This window comes from Carassius gibelio, chromosome B3 (genome assembly GCF_023724105.1).
Source record: "Carassius gibelio isolate Cgi1373 ecotype wild population from Czech Republic chromosome B3, carGib1.2-hapl.c, whole genome shotgun sequence".
Taxonomy (NCBI): Eukaryota; Metazoa; Chordata; class Actinopteri; order Cypriniformes; family Cyprinidae; genus Carassius; species Carassius gibelio.
The window spans coordinates 11,549,020-11,569,812 of record NC_068398.1 but is presented as its reverse complement, the minus strand read 5'-3'; the positions used below and the strand labels follow the sequence as shown (position 1 = coordinate 11,569,812).

The following is a 20,793-nucleotide window of genomic DNA, read 5'->3' as shown; positions in this document are numbered from 1 at the left end:
ACCAACAGCGGTTAATGAATCCGAAGCCTTGCACATTGACAGAAAATAACTTCCACATAGCAGAATCAGGTTTACAGGAAACCTCAATTTCTAAAAACCTTACCCTAGTACAAAGGAATATTTGCATTTTCCTCAAGATTTCTTCATTAGTTCCCCTTTATTTCTAAGTAAAGCCGCTTTACTGATACACTCAAATGCAAGTACTTCAAGAACAAGCTAATTAAAGACTGATTACAGAGTGAAACACATCAGACAACTGGATGTTTTATCATTTGCATTTATTTGGATCACTTCCTGATACAACTGGTAGAACAAATCTAGTCATCCTGGAATATGTCTGGAGCTCCGTCAGTTGTTGGAGGGTCTGGAAAGACAAGGAAAACATGATTAGATCAGAGAAAGCATGGTTGGTGTTTGTTTCAGACTCTTTCAGGAGGACTCACTTGGCCCATTCCACGTTGAGAATGAGATGATCGTATCCGAAGCCAGACACTCCAGCGATGGCACGGGCAGCGTCCTCACGCCGGTGGAAGCTGATGAAGGCAAAGCCCTGGAGTAAAGAGGAAATAAGTTACATGCGCTATTCTTCTGAAAACACATGGTTCATGCTGTCATATTATTAAAACGGATGTCAGCAAGTTTGTTAATGTTCCTGTTCAGTTCTTTAAACCGAGTAGATGAGTCAACTTGAATCTTTTACTTCTCTTTGGTTTATTTGTCATTTGTTTCACATCGCTCACCTTAGACTGGCCCGTGTTCTTGTCCTTGGCCAGATAGATCCTCGAGATGGAGCCGAAAGGCCTGAAAAGCTCCTGCAGATCTGTCTCCCTGGTGTCCTCGGACAAGTTGGTCACACGGATTGTAGCATTATCATCAGCTGCAGAGAAAACATCACCACTTTACCATCAGGCTCTCGATTGAGAACATCAGTTTAAGATCTGAATGTCTGACATGTACCTCTGCGGTTCGGCTGCATGGACTCTCCTCTGCGCGTGCCACCGTCCCGCAGGCTGGGGGGAACGTACTTCCCTGTCTTGTTTTGGACTGGTTGGGCAGGCTCGGGCTCTAGATATCAGAGTTAAATAATTTAGATTAAAATAAATAATCGACTCGCCAAATATGGTTAACAGGACGACATGAAGGTTAGGAAACCTGCAGTCTTCTCTTTGTCTCCCGTGGACAGACCAAGCTGCTCGGCCAGCTCCTTCTGCATGGGACCGAGTGTGTCCTTGTACGGACAGCGAGTGGTCCAGTGGTCCCCTTTACAAATACGACAGGACACGATCTTCTGTCCTTTCAGCTTGTTCATGGGATCTTCATCTTGGTCTTGAGCATTCAAGTCCTGTTAAAACGAGCATGAGGATCACTTCAAGTTGGCATCGTTACAACAGAGAAGTGAAACTTTTAGCAACACATTGAACAAACTATTTTTAAGAATAGTTCCCCCAAAACAAATTGCCGACAATGTACTCACCTTTAGGTCATCTAAAATGTGTATGAGTTTCTAACTTTACTGGAACAGAGTTGGAGAAATTTGGCATTACATCACTTGCTCACCAATGAATAATTTTTAGTGAATGGGTGCCGTCAAAAAAACAGTTGATAAAAAAAAAAAAATCACAAGTAATCCACATGGCTCTATTCTATCAATAAACGTTTCATAAACTGGAAGTCCATCATTAATGCATTTTATCTTTAAATCAATGCTTCTGACCAAAATATGTGTCTATAATCCACAATCACTCTTCCTCTAGTGAAGAAAGTCCATCAGGTGATCATCTCACATTAAAACCCACCAAACTGTTTTAGGACCATAAACAATGCTTGTGCATATCTTTCTCCTGATTCAGACAGGACTACATTTTCACTGGATAAAGCAATATAATGGATAGATTACATATTTTTTGCCAGAAGCATCAGTTTGAAGTTTCAAAACATCTTAATGACTCGATTTATTACAAACATGCCCATCTGACGGCACCCATTGACCGCAGAGGATCCACTGGTGAGCAAGTGATGTAATTAATGCTTAATATCTGATCCCATGAAGAAACCAACTCATCTATAATCTCTGATGGCCTGAGGTCGAGTGCATTTTCAAGCTAATTTTCATTCCTGGGAGAACTATTTCTTTAATATGCATCGGTGTGAAAACTTCTTCAGGTTCTCATGGTCATACCTCTTTACTGGAGATGAAGGTCATGAAGACGTCATCACTCACTGTGGTGGTGGCAACATTGGGACCTGGGGCATCAAATTCAGAGTTGCCAAATTTTTTCCAGTTCTGTTGGATGAAACCACAATCAATCCCCCACCAAAACAAACACAAACAATATATTTAATAGAGATGTCAATATACTAAGGAAAAATAAAGACATACCTTCCTCCTGGCGACTGCTTTGGAGGCCTTCCGCGTCTCAATTTTGAACGTCCTGATAATCTGACCAGAGAGGAGCAAAGGACAAATATGAAACCTGATTCTTCTGAAACCTTTCGACTAGCACAATATAATATTAAGAAGGGCTCTGCTGACCTTACACTTCTGGCCATCTTCATCAATCTTGTATTCTGTGACAGTCTTGATGTTACCTTTGACGGTCTCTTTTGGTGAAGGGAGTGAACCTGTTGAAGTACATGGACCAGTTATGAATACATAACTACAGTTTATACGGCATGCCATGCTGTCACAGCATGCATGAATACAAACCAATTCTATTTTAAAAAGCATTTATTTATTTATGTAATTTTACTTAATCGTTTTTATTTAAATCCTTTTTACAAGGTTTTTTCTCTGACCTCACATTAACGGACTTAGTGAAATATTAATGTTTACTTGTTATTACATATTGAAACGAACTGTTAAACTTCAAGAGGACTTAAATGGTGGGAAACTAGAAATTGTAACCAAGTACAGCACCTGAAATATACACTTTTCCTTGTATACTCATAATTTATTTTACACACAATCTTTGAGGTTAAAAACATATGAACCCCGTTGCACAGGTTATTTTCAGCCATAACTCTTTTTCAAAAAACAAAATCCTCTATTTGTCTAATTGTTGACATACAGTATGGTACCATTAGCATCGTGATAGTAACGTTATATACATTGCACAACACGGTACGATGTAATGTCAAAGAATAGCAGCACGATGTGTATAACATTTTACAGATATGTGTTGCATAAAACAAATAGTATAGTATAGTGCATGTGTAACATATATAACGTTAGCCTAGTAACTTACAACCGTCACAGCACAAAGCACCAGCGTTTTTTTCTGTCAGGCTGACATCCCGCTCACTGACTGTAACTGTCACTATCGGTGGAATAGTTTTATAACTATAAAGTGTGTTCTCGTGTTGTTTAATGTGATGAGTGTAGTTTAAACACGTGCGCGTGGCTGCGCGCGGCCTACCTTCATCTCCCTCTTCCTCCACCTGATCGGCCCAGCTGGGCTTTGAGCTGAGGAAACACAAGATATTAGATGCCTGTTACACAGAATAAGCACTAATAAAACGATATTGTTTCATTCGTACGGAGAACTTACTCGTCGAACTCGATCGACGGCATCTCGACGGTTGTCTCGAGGCTCGAGAGGAAGCGTTTCCCGGGGCTGGTTTTGACGAGAGGACGCGCCGCTACAGCGCCTCTGCGCGAGCGGAGGACTGCAGCGAGGGAGAAAAAGTGTGGTGAGATCAGCTAGTACTGACATCTAGACAAGAAACACGATAGAAGTAAAGCTGAAAAGATGGAGTACATTCCAGAACGTCTTCAGAAAACAGGAGGAACATATAAAAATGCCTTCATAAATATGTTTGATGTTAAACAAAGCACTCAAAGTGTTTAAATCGTAACAAGCTTTGTTTTTAATGGATTTAATGTACTTAGGTATTGAACATAACTTTTCAGTTCAGTTATTTTATGTAGACTTTAAGTAAATACAACTAAGAAGATTCTTTCATTAAATGAGTAAATTATTCAGTGGGCATTAGTATTAGTAACTAGAAATGTTTAATTGTCTTGGCTGAGCAGGAACATGTCTGAACATTAAGTAGATTTTAAAGGATGATTTTCACTAAAACTGCTTTTAACCACATATATTTTGAAACGGGATATAATGCCACAAACAAACTTAATTTGAGTTAATGCATTACATCTTTATGGCACTAATGTTGTTTAATTAGTCAGTTTAGGTCTCAGTTCTCTGGATCATTTGTCTAGATTTATCTTATGGTTTCTTGTACTTCTGGGCAATGTTTAAAAATAGCTATCAGTTGTGAAGTACAAGGAAAGTAATATTTTATATCACAAAAGACTAAAATAATATTGAGAAAATGATATACCCCAAAGCCATTATATTGGAAAAAGAATAAATAAAGAAATACAAACTGAGCCTGTCTTCTCTTAAATATATTTAATTGGTATTCTTTGCAGCTAGAAAACAAGCATTTTAATGGTCAGTTTTTCCTGTTAGATATGTTCTTGTTTGCTTTTGAGCACAAAAATGAAACAAAGAAAATAATTTATATGTGGTTTGTGGTTTGCAGACGTACAAGCAAAGAGTACAGCCATTAACAAGAATGTTACACTTAATTTACATTCAGGAAGCCACAGTGTGAGATTTTGTGCAAACAAGATATTGTATGTATGAAAGTTAGTCATCTGAGCTCTTTCCACAGCAAACTGTCCGTATGCTGTCAAAAACAGCCATGTATAGAAGTGGATGCAAGCACATGTTCAGAGTGGTCAGGCCCTTTGACACTTGATAAGGATTATACACTGTACACTTCATGATCTTAATTGACTTCAGATACACATGGTACGTCTGCAAAATATGATAGGGCAGAAATGATATGGCGTAAAGGATGCAGACCAGAGCAACCATCAGAGCCACCTTCCTCTTCTCCAGCGCGGTTATGTTTTTATTTTTCAGAACAGTCCAAATCACACCCAAATATGATGCAAAGGTAACTAACAAAGGAATCATGCATCCTACAATCATAAGAAATAGAGTGTACTTAAAATGGGGTATTCTCAGGCTTTCATCATGACTTGAGACACAAAGAGTGTGGTTTTCTTTGATTTCGGTTCCAGCAAATTTGAGGACTGGGGATGAACCGACGATCACGATGAACCACGTCAGCACGCTTGCGATCTTTGCATGTTTAGGGTGCACGTAGCTCCTGGTGAAGAAGGGGAAAACTATGGCAATGTATCGGTTGACACTGATGCACATGATGAAGAAAATGCTGCCGTAGAGGTTGCAGCTGAAGAGGAAGCGTTCGATTTTGCATAGACCATTTCCAATGCTCCACTGCTTGTCATTGGCATAGTAAATGATGAGCAAAGGCAAGGTTAGGACATAGAGAATGTCACAGATGGCCAGGTTACAGGAGAACACTACTCCGGTGTGCCAGTTCTGTCTCTCTCTGGTCACCAGGAGCCACAGGGCAAATATATTCCCTATCAGAGCCACGCACATCTCAATGCCATACATTGGGGGGAGGAGTCTGATTTGAAATGTAGAATTGCAGAGTAAACTGTCGTTCATGGTCCCCTGTGTTCTCTGACCCCTGCAAAAATACAAACAAGTACAGCACCAATCTTAAATAAAATTTTTGGAAAAACCTTGTGAATCCAAAACATTTGCATCTTTTTTTTTTCTTCACCAAAACATACACGGTTTAGCAATCAGAAAATAAATATACCACAACCGCGTTTCTGCTCATCTCAAGCTTCTCTTCTTAGCATCTTGTGTAATGCTGCTACAGATTCTTAGAAGCGTTTTACATAAACCTACAGTTGGATTGTGGTTAATTCATACAGTAGTTGCTGTTTGATTTTGTTTTGTGGTTTGGTCAAATGCACCACTTGTCCAGTACTGGAAATACAACACCTCGGCACTCGTATAGAATTTTTACCATACATGGAACTTTCTTCAATTCCATAGAAGGTTCTTCGGGTTTTAAAAAATGCTCTTCACAAATGGTTCCCTTTTGGAACCTTTCTTTTAGGTATAGTGAACTAAGTTGTATTAGGTATCATTATGAATTAACTAATGTTTATAAATTGTTACCTCGGTTTGTGATTCAGCTCTTTACCTGTTTTTACCATGCATCCTAAAAACACAGTTGTTGACAAAATTAAAAAAAACATTAACTAGGTTCTTCCACCAGGTCTTTTCAAACACTGCTATCAATTTGAGTGTGAGCCTAATCTCTCTTGTCATTTCCTGCCCTGCTTCACCCTTACCAGTCTGTCTTCTGTCTGTGGGCTTATTTCAAAATCCAATTCTTCTTCCTGTCGACATGACCCAGATCTCTTTTGAAACTGTGTCATTGGTTGTTTCTGCACCTACCTCTTTACATAAATGCTTCTCGTCACTGCTGCCTTTCCTCGGTCACTTCAAAAGCCTGCAGTTACCAAATCTCGATCCTACAGTTCCATCCAATACCCATTTTAAATTGAACATTTATTGCTAAATTATTGGAAAATCTAGAGTTGTTAGAGGTGGTTTATGCTGGGCCTTAGCTGGTCATGGGCTGGTCTTAAGATGGCCAGACCAGCACATGATCAGCTAAGGACCAGCTTAAACCAGCATCAAAACATACTTAACAAGCATATTTTTTCAACAGGGATGGTAGTGAATTATTTACTACTCTCTTGTGTTACTTGACCTCAGCTCTGCCTTCGAAATAATCTCTCATGATTTGCTTATCTCTCATCTCGCGGCTGTGGATATATGCTGCTCTTTTGTGCGCAGGCACGGGCATAGCCAGGCTTTGAAATTTTGCTACAATAGGAGGTTGCTATAATAAGCCCCTTATTAAAGAACTATGCTATAATAACCCCTATGAATACAACTCATTAAATACATATTAACACTTTATAAGAGAAAGAAATGTAAATGTTTGTAAAAGATGTTTTGGAGGGATGATCATTTTTTAAATAATACCCTATTCATTCACTGCATCAAAACTTGTGACTTCCTGCATCGTTTAAAAGTGTTATGACTGAAAACAGCAAGTTATAGACCAGTGCACTGTAAAAAAAAAAAAAGTTTTATTTAGGACTAAAAAACAACTTTACATCCAAGGCTGTTCATGATATTGAGGAAGAATATATTTACCCTTTTTGCTAATGGTAATGTTATTATATTTTTTTTTATACAGAAGTAAACAGGCGTTAGAATTTTGATAACAATCGGTCATCATAATTGGAAACATAAGTGCTAAGCACTCACAAATTATTACGAAAACAACAAAACACTGATATTTCACCAAATAAGATCCAAGCACAAAAACATTGATGTATTCAACCCAACAAGCCCAGTCAAGTACAGCTAAATATAAATTACAGAACATTTTACTCAAATATATGCTTTATGCTGTTAATACACCTTGACATACATATTCCAAGCATACACGGCAAACATATAAACACACCATTTTTTTTTCTTTTCTACCTTTTTTTTAAATGTATGAGATATTAATAAAGTCTCACTCTTGTACATTTGTAAAAATTGCCAAATACAAGTAAAACAAATCGATAAAACTTACCAAGTCTGCAAAACTAAATGCTCCGACAGTCACTCGTGAAACAGTATCAAACTTCCTGTGTCATGCAAGGAGTGGGCATTTTCAAAAAAAAGAAAAAGAAAAAAAAAAAGAACGATGACTGAAATCACACTTGCAAGCACACGTGACCTTTAAAGCTTCTAGATGATTGCAACACAAGCCGCTTGATTGTTTGAAAGGCTTTATTGGTAAAATGTATCTGACAGAAAGCAGCATTGATCTGCTGATGTTTTTGCATTTATACATGATGATACATCAGTCATGTAATACATGCATCGGTGAAGCAACAGTTCCATCTTGTGGTTAAGCAGTTTGGATGCATCCAACCTTGCTTTCAGTTCCTTTAATTTTTCCCTTTCTTATGTTTAAAGTCTTTTTTTCCTCCGGCACCTTTCTGTCGTTTCATAACAGCACGTCCTTTAAATGTTTTCTGTCCGCCAAACTTCTTACCGGTGTCTCCTTTTTTCTGCCCGGCAAATCTATTTCCTTTCCCCCCTTTCTGGCCAAACTTTTTGCCTCCTTCGCTCTTTCGAAACTTGTTTCTCCCCTCTAGCGGTTTTCTATCCCCAAACCGCTTTCTGCCATCTTTATTACCCCAGTCAGACTTAAAACTCCTTTTGTCATGAGGAGGGCCCTTCCCCGGTGTCAACTTCCTCTTTTTAAAGGGCATTGTAGACTTTCCAGGACCACGCTTCCTTTTTGTACCAGGAAACATGTCTGTGGAGTTAAAGAAGAAATTAGAACCAGTGCAACAGTAAAAATTACACAAATAATTTTGGTATGACGCGATACCTTCATCTGGTTCCTCCCCCACAGCCTGTCTGTAATACTCTGCTTCGTCCTCAGAGTCCTCAGCTGGAGCCTGGCCCTCCGGTTTCCCAGGATCCTCCACTTCATCATCTGATTCCTGCCCTTCCTGCTGACGCTTTCTCTTGATGCCTTCCAAGCTCTTTTGCCTTTAAGAAATTAAAACATTGGAACAAATACAATAGAACTTAATTTAAAAACATTCTTTGAGTGCATTGCTATGGTATTCTGATTTATTTTTTAAATTTGCAAAACACTCAAAATATAAATAAAATGTACAATTGATTAATCGTGGGATATTTTAAAGCTTTTTAATTGGAGATTATTTTTATGAAGTAATGGGCAGCAACCATTTAGCAGAAATGCAGAATTCCCATTTCAAAACACAGTAAGCAAATGCTGTAATATTTACTTCTGCGGAAACAAAGAATTCTCGGAACTTCTTGAAAGTACTTCTGCAGCTAACACGTGTCTTTGGGTCTGCTTTTCTTACCAGTATCTAGAGCTGAAACAGCGGGAAGTGGGAGTACTTTACTTTGAGCCTTCAAAATGAAGAGTAACCTGTAAACTCTGCACTACTGAACTGTTTAAGGGGCCGTTCACATATCGTGTCTTTTGCGTGCTCAAGTTCGTTATTTCCTATGTAGGCGCGCAGTATGCACTCTCATAATGGAAGCGACGCGGTCGCGACACGCACGCGGTGCGATGCGCCCGTTTTTCCAGGCGCGTCCACACCGCATCCATTTATCCTTTGCTGAAATTTCCGGGTCTTCATGGAGAGGGCACGTCATGGAGAGAGCACGTCATGGTTGCTTAGCAAAGGCAGACGCCTCAGGGGCGCTTCTGCCCGAGCGCTTTGGAAAGAAGGAGAAAGCGGCGCGACTAGCGTTTTCCACGCGATTTTAGGTGCGATATGTGAACGGCCCCTAAGAATTTTATTTGTGCAGATTCTCCAGTACAAGGTTGTTTGCAAATGTTAAGTCGTAAAAGCTGATAACATTGCTTTTTAACAGTTAACATTTAAAGCTTTACAAACATGTTATGTGATCAGTTTGTCGTTTACCAGTTCATAATTCAGACTTGCAGCCTAATTATGACTGAATGAGAGAGGTAAATGTTTGAGTATATTTAACATGCACTTCGTTTCTAAGTATTCACTGCTCTTTTTCACACAGCAGGTTTTTTTGTGTGTGTCCCAATTTTTTTTTTCTGGACAACCTTCTGATGGATTTTACTTTAAATTGTGAGTTCCATTCAGGTTTCATGCCATTGGCACTTTTTTTCGAAGGATTGTTTACAATTTCACAGCATAAGCTATAAAGCTTTTTCCCAGTAAATAATAAAATACAATGCACTGCAATTTTATTCTGTTTTATCCTTATACTTCGTGAAAATATGTTCTCAAAGATTCCTTAAGCTTTGTTTGGGATGTTAAACTACTTTAGGAGCTCTAAGGACTGCCATGGTGAAAACAATATTTAAAATCTCCTTGTGAATTTTGCTAGAGTATGGGTCAGTGTTTTGATTGCAGAAGAGTTCAACAAAGGATTACTAACATAAAACAACTCCAGGTATATTTTTGATGAGGATATGACAATGCAAAATGGTTAAAATCTCTTAAAAATCTATGCTGAATGATAAAGACCCTTTATTAATAATTTACTTGGGGAAAAAATGGAAAAAACTAAAATATAAGTACATAAACCGATTAATCGATTAATCGTAAAAATAATCGACAGATTAATCGATTATCAAAATAATCGTTAGTTGCAGCCCTACCAGTATCCTCTACCACATCCAGCTCTTTACCACCACCAGAGCAGCAGATCTACTCACTTGTTCTGATCTCGTTTTTCTTTTTTCAGGGCAATGTTCTGTTCTTGTTTTCTCTTCCGTTCTTCTTTCTCTTTCAGACGGGCCTCCTTCCTTTTCAGCATCTCCTGAAGCTCTTCCTCTGTTTTCGAGACTGCAGACAGAGCACATTTAGGTCTAGTTTAGAGATAAGCTCAAACACAACTAGGTCGGGCATCTAAATGGTCTCTTACACAAAACTACACATACCAAAGGAATGATAAAGCACTTTTCCTTCCCCCATGCCTTCTGATATCTTCACCAGCTGCAGAGTCATTCTGGGGCCAATCTGTAGCAGAACAGACACCCATCACTTTTCAGTGGACACAAACTGTTAAGCAACTGATGTGCTTTTTGTGCTTAAGCATGTGCTGTTAGCATAATAACATAGTAATATTTAAAGGGATAGTTCACCAAAAAAATTAATTGTCATTATTTTCTCAAGCTCATGCTGTTAGAAACAGTGACGTGCGCTTAGAACAGCAATAAGCTTTTTATAACGCTATTCAGGGGTTAAAAAAAAAATAAATAAAAAATACATACAGAGGACGAATTTATCCCCTTTCAAAAATCAGAAAACAGAAATCCGGCATGGTGCCAGAGAACTTTAAGCCCGGGCTATTTGAGCAAAAGTAACATTTATGAAACATTTGTTGTCAGATTTCTTTGGCGATTTCAAATATGTAATTTAATCATTTGAGAATTTGATGTTTCCCAATTCAAGAGCTGCACTTGGATGCCCAATAGGCGTTTCAAAGATGGCCACCAAGTGGCACGACTTGTCTTCGAGACTTTGACGTGGCCCATTTCGGTCTAAACTATGGAGGGTCAAAAAGCTCTCGGATTTTAATAGAAAAAAAGAAATCTTAAATTTGTCTTCTGAAGATGAACATAGGTCGCACATGTTTTGAGCGACATGAGGTTGAGTAATTAATTAAGACAGAATTTTAATTTTTGGGCCCTTTAAACAATAGCGTGATGGATTCCTCACCTCAGTCAGCCGAACTGCGCTCTGCTGCGAGGCCATGTTTCCACGACCAGAGTACACCTGTGGTAACTCTGTAATGTTGTGGTCTCCGTCCTGCTCTGCCTCGCTCTCTGAAAGATTGACACCTCTGCAGAAAGTGCAAAGTGTGACTTGTAAAATCACTTATGCACATTACGTACTCAAGTATCAAGCTGGTGCATCAGAGCGTTTACTTCGAAACATCACTGTTCCATCAATTATAATAGATTTCATCATATGCATCAAATTCTGTGAATGATCTCAAGCTTGTGGAAGACTAACTTCATGAGGAGCTCGCTGATGTCCTCCAGCCGGCTCATGTCGGGGAACTTCTCCTGCATCAGCTTCTTCACCCCTCGACTCATGCCCACAGGCACCACCTTCAAGCTGCTGCAGGAGGACATGGAGAGGGTTAGCGGATACTGTGAGTAACCTCCCAAAATAGCATTCGTTTGAAAATGCATCAGTGCGTTTACTTTGAAAACAATCACAGGAAAGTCATGTTTAGAAGTTGCATCATGTGCACCTTTGAACTAGAGACAAGAACACACAAACAAAACCAAGCTACTTACTAATGACGAAACTCCACCTCTTGGGACACGGGGTCATAATTTAACAGCACACATCTTTTTATGCTGTTGAGGTTGAGCTGAGAAACAAGAGTTAAATGATCAAAACATGCATAAATCTTAATTTCTTCTCACCACCAACACAACATCAGCTGGTTGTAAACATCACAAGTTTCAGAAGACTATACTTGCATCACATGTGGAGACACATTTATATAGTTCTGACCGAGTGAATTACCTTGTGTACGTTGATCGAGGGGAACATGTTCTGGAACATGGTGGCCATCAGCTTGATGTGCATGCCCTCTATGCCGAAATTATTCAGCACTAGCAAAGGATGATGGGAAAACTGCTGTTCATGCATCCTGTGCCTCTTTAAAGACGAAACTACATCTTTGCTGAGTGTGTACTGGAACAAAGAGACCATTAACTTTTAGAACAAATTATGAACAAGAATGTTGATAATATAATCAGTGTGAGACCAGACACATCAGTGCGTTTACTTTAAGACATCACTCAACGGTCAAAATACTAAAATGTCATCATTTGTGCCCCCGGACATGAGAAATCAAACCAAAGACGGGTCAAAGGTAGTGCAGATATATACCTTCGCAACACGGAAATGTAACGTTGGACCTTTGGGAAGACGTGCAAGCCTCTGTGGAGAAAGAGAGAATAATTTTAGGTCTTAATATATTTGATCTGAAAAAGAAGAGTCAGTCGTATTCAAAATATTTTATGGCATGGCACAAATATCAGTTACTTAAGTAAAACGACAGGTTTGTTTGCAAGTCAATAGATTAAACTTTTAGGCTACTTCGCCCATTATAGATCAACTAACATATTCTATAAAAGGTGCAAAATCCATTTAGTCAAAAATAGACACCATTACAAAATGAGCATCCAGGAACCTCCCTATCCGTTTTACATAATACAGATACACTCACCATGTTCATAGTATTTTCAGTTTTGGTAAATATTGAGAAGTGCGTGACTCCTAATGGTCCTGCCACTGCAACAAAGTCTTTCAAGACGTTTTTCTGTCGCACCTGCAAACCAAGACAAGAGTTTCAGTGTGTAAACGAGGCCCGACAGCGGAGTCTAGCAGCAGCATCAGTCGTGAGGCGCACCTTCAGAGCTCTGGCGGTGAAAGGCTCCATGACTCGCCTCATGTCTGTCACGAGCTGAGTGACGTTCTTGCCTATCTGTCCGCGGTGAAACACGAAGGTGTGCGGCACAGTCGAGTAAGTCTCCTCGGCCACACGACTGGCAGCCTCGCGGGCTTTCTTCTGGTTCCTAGTCTATGAGACAAAAACAAAAAAAATCATTATTTTACCTTCAATTCGTCAAACAAAAGTGTTCAAGATGAAAAGATCTTGTCCATTATTTTGCCAAAAGTTAGAACATTGACACATATATCTTTACACATACATATAAATCACCGAATCTCATTCCAAATAACGAAATTAATAGATTTTTTTCAAAGATAAAGACAGACGGAGTTGGTAAGTTAACGTTACTTCATAGTCCGCACTTAACTTCAAGTTAAACACGTAACTTAACTTACCTTTGTTTTTCCCATTTTTTAAGGGAAAGTACAACGTATCCAAGCCGAGGGCGCAAAACTGAACTTTACTTGATTTGATTTTATTTTAATACGAATATCTGAAGTAAAATGTATCGCAAGACTAGTTAACCAGCACCCATCTTAAAAACTCTGATGCTAACCATGTGGCGTGCTTGCGCATGCGCAGAACGTGCACACGCTGGATGTTAGATTTTACACGCGCCGTCTTTTGGATGGGATGTATTACTGCATGTAGCTGGGTTGGTTTGAATGAGTAAACCAAGCAGGTTTTAAACTTTCGATTAAGTTTTGAATGTCCCACTAGCCTTGAATCCAATTTAAAGGAAATGTCCACTGCTGAACTCTGATTACTCTCATTCACTTTCACTTTGAGCTGAGTCAGAATTCGATGTGAGTTAAACCTTTCTAAATCATTAAAGTATTGTCGGCTTTCCTTTTCTTCCTTGTTAAGGTTTTTCTTTTTTCCTAATTGTTTAGTTATCACACTTGATCTTGTAAAAATCTTCTTATTTTAGCTTCTAGAATTAGATGGGTAGCAGAGAATGTAACTATCATTAGCTCATAATTGCAGAAGTCGATAGAAAGTCCCCACCATGACAGAACTACCATTACAGGCATCTTAATTTCAAAGCAGTAGAATGTAAGTAATCATGTCCATTTCAGCAATTTCTTGCACATACTTGCAAACTGCATTATTGTGAATTCTATTATTATTATTTTTTAATGAGCTGTATTTTGACATGGACCACAAAACCAGTCATAAGGATAAATAGGGGTAAATAAATACTATTTACTATAGTAAATAATTTTTTTCCGTTGATGTATGGTTTGTTAGGATAGGAAAATATTTGGCTGAGATACAGCTATTTGAAAAACTGGAATCTGAGGGAGCGAAAAAAATCTAAATATTGAGAAAATCGCCTGTAAAGTAAGGTGTGTAAAATTGAAGTTTTTATATATTTACGGTAGGAAACATGATCTTTACTTAATATTCTAATGGTTGTTTTTGCTAATTTTGACCCATCTAATGTATTGTTGGCTATTGCTACAAATATACCTGAGCTACTTATGACTGCTTTTGTGCTCCAGGGTCACATATTGTAGAGTCATGGTCAGTCTGCATGATGACTGGAGTGAAGGAGAGGGTGCTGGGAGCGCTTGAGTGGGGGACAGGCCTGTGTAGGACCAGAAAGGAGGGGGCTGGTCTCATTAGGATGGCTTGTAATTACACTCTTCTTTGTTTAGAGATCCTCTGACAAGAGCTGATCTTCCTGCTTTAAAAGTTTAGTGTCAGTCTGGGTGTCTCCCACTCCCCAGTGTCTTTGAACATCTCCACTGAAGAGCAGCGGGAGCACCGACCAGACATCCACTGCGCAGTCATTATGTTCAATTACTAATAGCAAAGGCGTTTCCCTTTATGACAGTGATTTTTCATTGATATTATAATCTTTTCGTTATAAAGAGCTCAGATCTGAAGCTCGGAGCTGAACATCTTGTTTGCATCAGTCGGAGGACAAGGCATTACCTTAAAAAGAGACCAAATCCAAAAAAAGAAGATCATCTGGTGATATAAGGAGGTAAGAGAAATATCTCTTCATAATGTGATTTGTTTTCTCAGAATCATGGTTATATTCCACGTTTTCTTTTAAACAAATAAAAACATAAAAAATAACTACTTTAACTATAAAGAAGCATATCAATTATGTATCTTCAGTTGAAATATCCCAAAAGTATTACTTATGTATTTTAATATGGAATTTTTTGTCAAAAATGAAACTTTTCCAAAAGATTTATTAATCGACAGTTCACTATGACTTTAGGTACATTTGCTTAAATTCTGAGTCAAAAACTTTGATTTAAGAAAACTAAAAACTAAAAAAACCCTGGTTAGAGAGGGTAATATGTATCCTCTCTAATAGGCAGCACTGTTCTTTTCAGTACCTTTGTTTAGCTGTTTTCAGTAGATGCCTCAGTCAATGTTTAGATTTGTTAATTGCTTATGACATTTAAGATGTGTACCAAAGCTGTAATTTTAATCGGTATTGACTTTAGCTATTGATTTTAACAATCAAATGAAATGGTAGGTTGACCCAGGCTCTGTTTCTGTTGACATGCTAATTAACCCAAGAAAAGGCAAAACTGGGTTTTACATCCCATCATTAAACATGCACATCTGTTATGCATCAAAACTGCAGGCCTCTTCAGTTCAAGACTGACTGAGTGGGTGGTTATAATGTTACAATTTAGGCAGGTTTTAGCTCACTGTACAATTATAAATAATTGTGACCCTGGAGCACAAAAGCAGTTATCAGTAGCACAGGTATATTTGTAGCAGTATCTAACAATACATTGTATGGGTCAAAATTATCATTAGGATATTAAGTAAAGATCATGTTTCAACAAGATATTTAGTAAATTTCCAACCGTAAATATATCTAAACTTAAGTTTTGATTAGTAATATGCATTGCTAAAAACTTCTTTTGGAAAACTTTTATATATATATATATATATATATATATATATATATATATATATATATATATATATATATATATATATATATATATATATATATATATATATATATATATACATATACACACATATATATATAATATATATATATATATATATATATATATATATATATATATAATATATATATATATATATATATATATATATATATATATATATATATATATATATATACATACAAATATATATATATATATATACATACATATATATATATATATATATATATATATATATATATATATATATATATATATATATATATACATACATATAGAAATTTATTTATTTTTGATGAAATTTTTATGAATTAGTTCTCTCTTAAAATGCTCAGATTTTTGTTTTATTTGTTTGTTAGGATCATATTGGACAGTTTATTGGCTCAGTAACGCAACACTTATGGAAATTCCAGTGACCTGTGTCTTGGGCTTCCTGCTGGTTTTTGGTGGGGCCTGCTCTAACGCAGACACCTCCAAGGAAGATGCAGGTCAGAAAAAATCGTCTGGAACAACAGAGAAAAAGCCGAGCCGCTGTTCCTACACTTTCATCGTACCTCAGCAGAAGTTAACAGGGGCGCTTTGTGTGAGTACTGAGACAGCTCGTGTCAACCGCTCTGAGATGGTGTCCCTGCGCGCGCTGTTGGACCGGCAGCAGGAACATCTGGACGCAATGCGTGGGCAGCTGGAGCAGGAGGGCACACTGGCCAATGAGATGAGAGTTCTGCGCAGGGAGAGTGTCAACATGAATGCCCGCATCACCCAACTCTACGCCCAACTGATGGATGAGATCATCCAGAAGAAGGATCAGGTTTTGGAGCAACGGAGGCTCGAGAGTTTGGTGCTTAATGCAACAGCCCAGGTAGCTAAAAGCATTATCTACTGCAAATGTCTCAAGATGTGCACAGATTAGCCGTAATACCAAAATGTGCAATGAAAAATCATAGATTAAACTAGAAAATAAAAAATAAAAAGTAAAAAAAAAATAAAAGTGAATTTTAATAAGAGTAGTTAATATGGAAATAATATACTTATTTTTATTTTACTTTAGTGATTTAAATGAAGCAATTTGTTAAACTTTTAAGTGATTTCTTTAACCCAAAAGCATAGTTTTAACAAGCATTTATGGTCAACTAAAATATTTCAATGCCATTTCTATTTAAATGTATCATATATTTCAGTATATTTGTAAACACAAATTTGTAACAATGAAGTTGTAATTTAGTACATTTTAAATAGGTTAATTTTAGATTTTAAAGTAATATTTTAATGTAATTATGCATAACACATTTCTTTAATGCAAGACACAATATTATTAAAACCATAAATGAATACTGTAAAGTTAAACTTTTATTGTGACACTATTAAAAAGCCCAGTTTAAATGTGTTAAAAACAGTAATTAAAGTTTACAGACTCTTTAAATAAACTTAAGTGGCATTTATTTCATTAATATTATATTATCTGCAATACACATTATAATAAAAAAATATATTGCATTACACTAAAAATATACAATTATATTATCTGCATTTATTTTTCGCAAATCAATTTTAAGATTTGAAGTACACAGATTTTCACAGATTCATGCATTCATTTTATGCAAAGTTATTTAGACCGCACTCATAGTTACGCTTTCTACTTTTCATATATTTTGATCATTATTTTCATCTGTGCGATGGCAAATCCTGACAGGTGCTTCAGGTGTCCAGCAGTTACAGAGACCTGGAAAAGAAGTACGACGCACTGACTTCTCTAGTGAGCAACCAGAGCCAACTAATCACACATCTGGAGAAACAGTGCCAGCTCAAGAACCCGCAGGTAAGAACATCTGTTCTGTGTTCTGTGCCTTTGTGCTTTTGCTTTGTAAGGTGGACCTTTAAGTTGTAGTTTTACTTGTTTCCTGTCATTAGTCTGCCTGTTTCCAACTGTGTTCAATTAGTATTTTTAACCCGTCTTGTGTTTCCTGTGTTCGTTGGCACAGTTTCAAAATAGCACCTTGTGGTGTTCATCTGAGGCCGCATGCTTGTAATGAAATGCCACTGTAAAGTAGAAGTCTGCTGTGGAGCTTGTCTCAGTGCAGGTTTTGAAGAAGTGAGCACAGAGTGTGCACAACAGCCACAAGCAACAGTTTCTTGTTTCTCCCTTTTGTGGTTTTCTTGTGCTTTGTTATTGTTTTAAATCTGCATTTGGATCCAAGTGCCCCTTAACTCCAAGTCTGAGCTTTCAGGTGTCACATTGGATTTTCCACAAACATACAGTAAGATCCCCCCAAAACCAAGTGACATTTCTTATGAATTTCTTTACAGGCAACCACATCACTTCCGGTTCAGCAGTCTAGTGGGTTGGTGGATGTGAACACAGAGGCTAAAGAAGTTGCCAGCAATGTCCAAAGAGACCAAAGTGCCCCTTTGCACCAGGAACAGAGTCCTTCAGAACTGCTGGAGCCCTTTGATGGCTTGCCCCATCTGCCAACAGACACACCTTTCACCAGTTACCCCGTGACTAAATCTCCAGGTAGGATAGGGTGTAGCTGCAATGCTGTTTTGAGTGATTTTTAGTGTGTTGCTATTGAGTTTTCAGTGTACTGAAGGACCTATTATTTACTTAAATGACCCAATGTTGTCCGTCCTTTGATGTGGACGCATCTTTTTGCCTGATTTATCATCCTCCAAGCTTCAACAAGCCAGCACATTTGAAATGTAATTAACGTCTGCAGCACAAATGGTGCAAGATGATTTACGCACCAAAGTTTAATATTTAGAATTAGCGGTTTGTTTAAATCCTTAACTTAAAGTAAGAGCAATGGTTATAATGATCCTTGTCTTAGCAAAATAGTAACAATCCCAGATATCAGTCATATCCATGTTTCCCACGTAGGAGCTGGGAAGCCCTGGGTGTCAGTGACCTGTGGTCAGGAAGCTTTATCTTTGAGAATTCCAAACAGTGTCTTATCAGAGATGGTGACCCTCATTACACTTCACAGGACTGTGAGAGCTGCGCTCAGGCTGAAAGCTGTTTATTAGCATAAGCACACACACGCACAAAGCATAAGCAAGTTAATCACCACCTCAAAAAGCTTTTTGACACAACCCTTGAATTGCAATGCAATGCTTTTACCGCCACAAACTCGGGTGTGAGATTACAGGACACAAGTTCACTCCATTTAACAGACCTAAATTACTGCCACTGTTACGGCAGCCACTAAACAGTTTTAAAACACACTCATGCTGACATTAATAACTGAAGAAGGGTTTCGAGTTAGATGTTTTTGTCGAAACAAATCTTTGTATTTAAAGGAACAGTTCACCCAAAAATAAAAAATTGCTAAAATTGACTCAGGCCATCCAAGATTGTTTCTTCATCAGAAAACTGCTAGAGAAATGTAGCATTATATCACTTGTTCACCAGTGGGTCCTCTGCAGTGAATGGGTGCCGTCAGAATGATTGTCCAAACAACTGATCACAATAATCCACAAGTAATCCACACAACTCAAGTCCATCAGTTAATGTACTGAGAAGCTACAGTTAATGTACTTTTAAAAGAAAAACATTTACAGAGTGAATTTAAATGAATTATAAAATAATTGTATAACATTTAAATAAGTTTTAAAATATCAAAATAAAATACAGTGGTTCATATGTTGATATTTGTGGTTTTTTATTTGTTTGTATTCTTCTTTAATAAATCAAATAATGTTTTATTTTTTTTATCTAACAATGCAAACTATTTTTTTAGGTATAAGTCTGTATCTAAGTACAAATGGAACATGCCACTGAGTGCAGTAGGTCAAATTCTTCTGGTGGTTAGTAGGAGTGTGAATTCCTCCATGATGGACTGATAATTAAAGGCTGAGAGACATACAGTTGTATACAGTATATAGGTCATGACCTTGCTGCTTTCTGAACCAGCAGAAGCGCAGCCCTTCTTTACCATCCATCCAGCTCCTCCACACTATCTGTTCAATAGAGAGTGCTGCCATACAGCTCATGTACTCAAATCAAATACTAAACCTAATATTCTGAACATAGAAACTAGCTTCTCTGAACACTTCAGATCTGTTGAAGCGCTATGGTAAAAACTGTCTTTTGAAATTTAATGACATGATACAAGTGAGACAAGCCAACTAATATCACAAAACTCTGGGTTGTTTTCCCACCACTAAAGATGCCACTTTCTGGAATGGTAATATCATTTACTCATTGGCTTTTGTCATATAATACAAAAGACGATTAAGATTAAAAAAAAAAAAAAAAAAAAAAAAATATATATATATATATATATATATATATATATATATATATATATATATATATATATATATATATATATATATATATAATAGTGTAATTAAATGATTTTTAAAATTCAATTCCTGTTATATTCCTGTAGTATACTGTCTCTTTTAAAGGACCGTGGAATGACTGCCAACATGTGCTGGAGTCTGGAGAGAAGACCAGCGGCATCTACCTGCTGCGACCGCGCAATACTAACACACTTCTGCAGGCCTGGTGTGACCAGAGCAGAGCGCAGGGTGGCTGGACCGTAATCCAGAGGAGACAGGATGGCTCTGTCAACTTCTTCAGGACCTGGGAACAGTACAAGGTGCACAAAACATTACTTAATGTGCTAAAGTTGATATAGTAGGCCTGTAAATAAGTCTACATAGCATCTTTGCTAAGTGAACTGTGCATAACATTTCTGCCAAAACAACAAGTTCAAATCAAATGCAACAAATTCAAAATATTGCACATCTCTTAGTTAGATTACTTTGTGACACTACATTGTGACAGCTCACAAGTACATACTTTATAGTATGAATTTAATCTGTGCTACATTGATATGTTGTCATTGCCATGT

The 20,793-nt window shown here is 37.5% G+C and overlaps 4 protein-coding genes across 5 annotated transcripts in view; 1 reads left to right on the top strand and 3 right to left on the bottom strand.

The window, feature by feature from the left end:
• Positions 1–261: 261 nt before the first annotated feature.
• eif3g (eukaryotic translation initiation factor 3, subunit G) lies at positions 262–3,666 on the bottom strand. Its single transcript, XM_052552472.1, has 10 exons — positions 3,549–3,666; positions 3,417–3,463; positions 2,534–2,622; positions 2,381–2,440; positions 2,180–2,284; positions 1,153–1,342; positions 958–1,065; positions 741–877; positions 444–550; positions 262–364 (listed from the first exon to the last, which is right to left on the bottom strand). The coding sequence occupies exons 1-10, from the start codon at positions 3,569–3,571 to the stop codon at positions 349–351; spliced, it is 882 nt and encodes a 293-aa protein (XP_052408432.1). The 5' UTR covers positions 3,572–3,666; the 3' UTR covers positions 262–348.
• Positions 3,667–4,400: 734 nt separating this feature from the next.
• Positions 4,401–7,700, bottom strand: p2ry11 (purinergic receptor P2Y11). The gene is made up of 2 exons (XM_052552471.1): positions 7,561–7,700; positions 4,401–5,574 (listed from the first exon to the last, which is right to left on the bottom strand). Exon 2 carries the CDS (start codon positions 5,550–5,552, stop codon positions 4,656–4,658), a length of 897 nt encoding a protein of 298 aa, XP_052408431.1. The 5' UTR covers positions 5,553–5,574; positions 7,561–7,700; the 3' UTR covers positions 4,401–4,655.
• Positions 7,701–7,742: 42 nt separating this feature from the next.
• On the bottom strand, positions 7,743–13,550 carry ppan (peter pan homolog). Its single transcript, XM_052552449.1, has 12 exons — positions 13,379–13,550; positions 12,942–13,112; positions 12,759–12,860; positions 12,419–12,469; positions 12,050–12,220; positions 11,815–11,891; positions 11,525–11,632; positions 11,228–11,351; positions 10,447–10,525; positions 10,222–10,351; positions 8,371–8,534; positions 7,743–8,295 (listed from the first exon to the last, which is right to left on the bottom strand). The coding sequence occupies exons 1-12, from the start codon at positions 13,391–13,393 to the stop codon at positions 7,922–7,924; spliced, it is 1,566 nt and encodes a 521-aa protein (XP_052408409.1). The 5' UTR covers positions 13,394–13,550; the 3' UTR covers positions 7,743–7,921.
• Positions 13,551–13,619: 69 nt separating this feature from the next.
• angptl6 (angiopoietin-like 6) overlaps positions 13,620–20,793 on the top strand; it is an 8,759-nt gene continuing 1,585 nt past the window's right edge. The window contains exons 1-6 of one of the 2 annotated variants that reach the window (XM_052552452.1): positions 13,620–13,789; positions 14,862–14,976; positions 16,297–16,796; positions 17,628–17,753; positions 18,242–18,449; positions 20,345–20,538. In XM_052552452.1, the coding sequence (XP_052408412.1) occupies positions 16,338–16,796; positions 17,628–17,753; positions 18,242–18,449; positions 20,345–20,538 (987 nt within the window). In that variant the 5' untranslated portion in view covers positions 13,620–13,789; positions 14,862–14,976; positions 16,297–16,337. Of the gene's footprint in view, positions 13,790–14,644; positions 14,977–16,296; positions 16,797–17,627; positions 17,754–18,241; positions 18,450–20,344; positions 20,539–20,793 lie in introns of those variants that run through there. The other variant, XM_052552450.1, reaches the window with a different exon arrangement.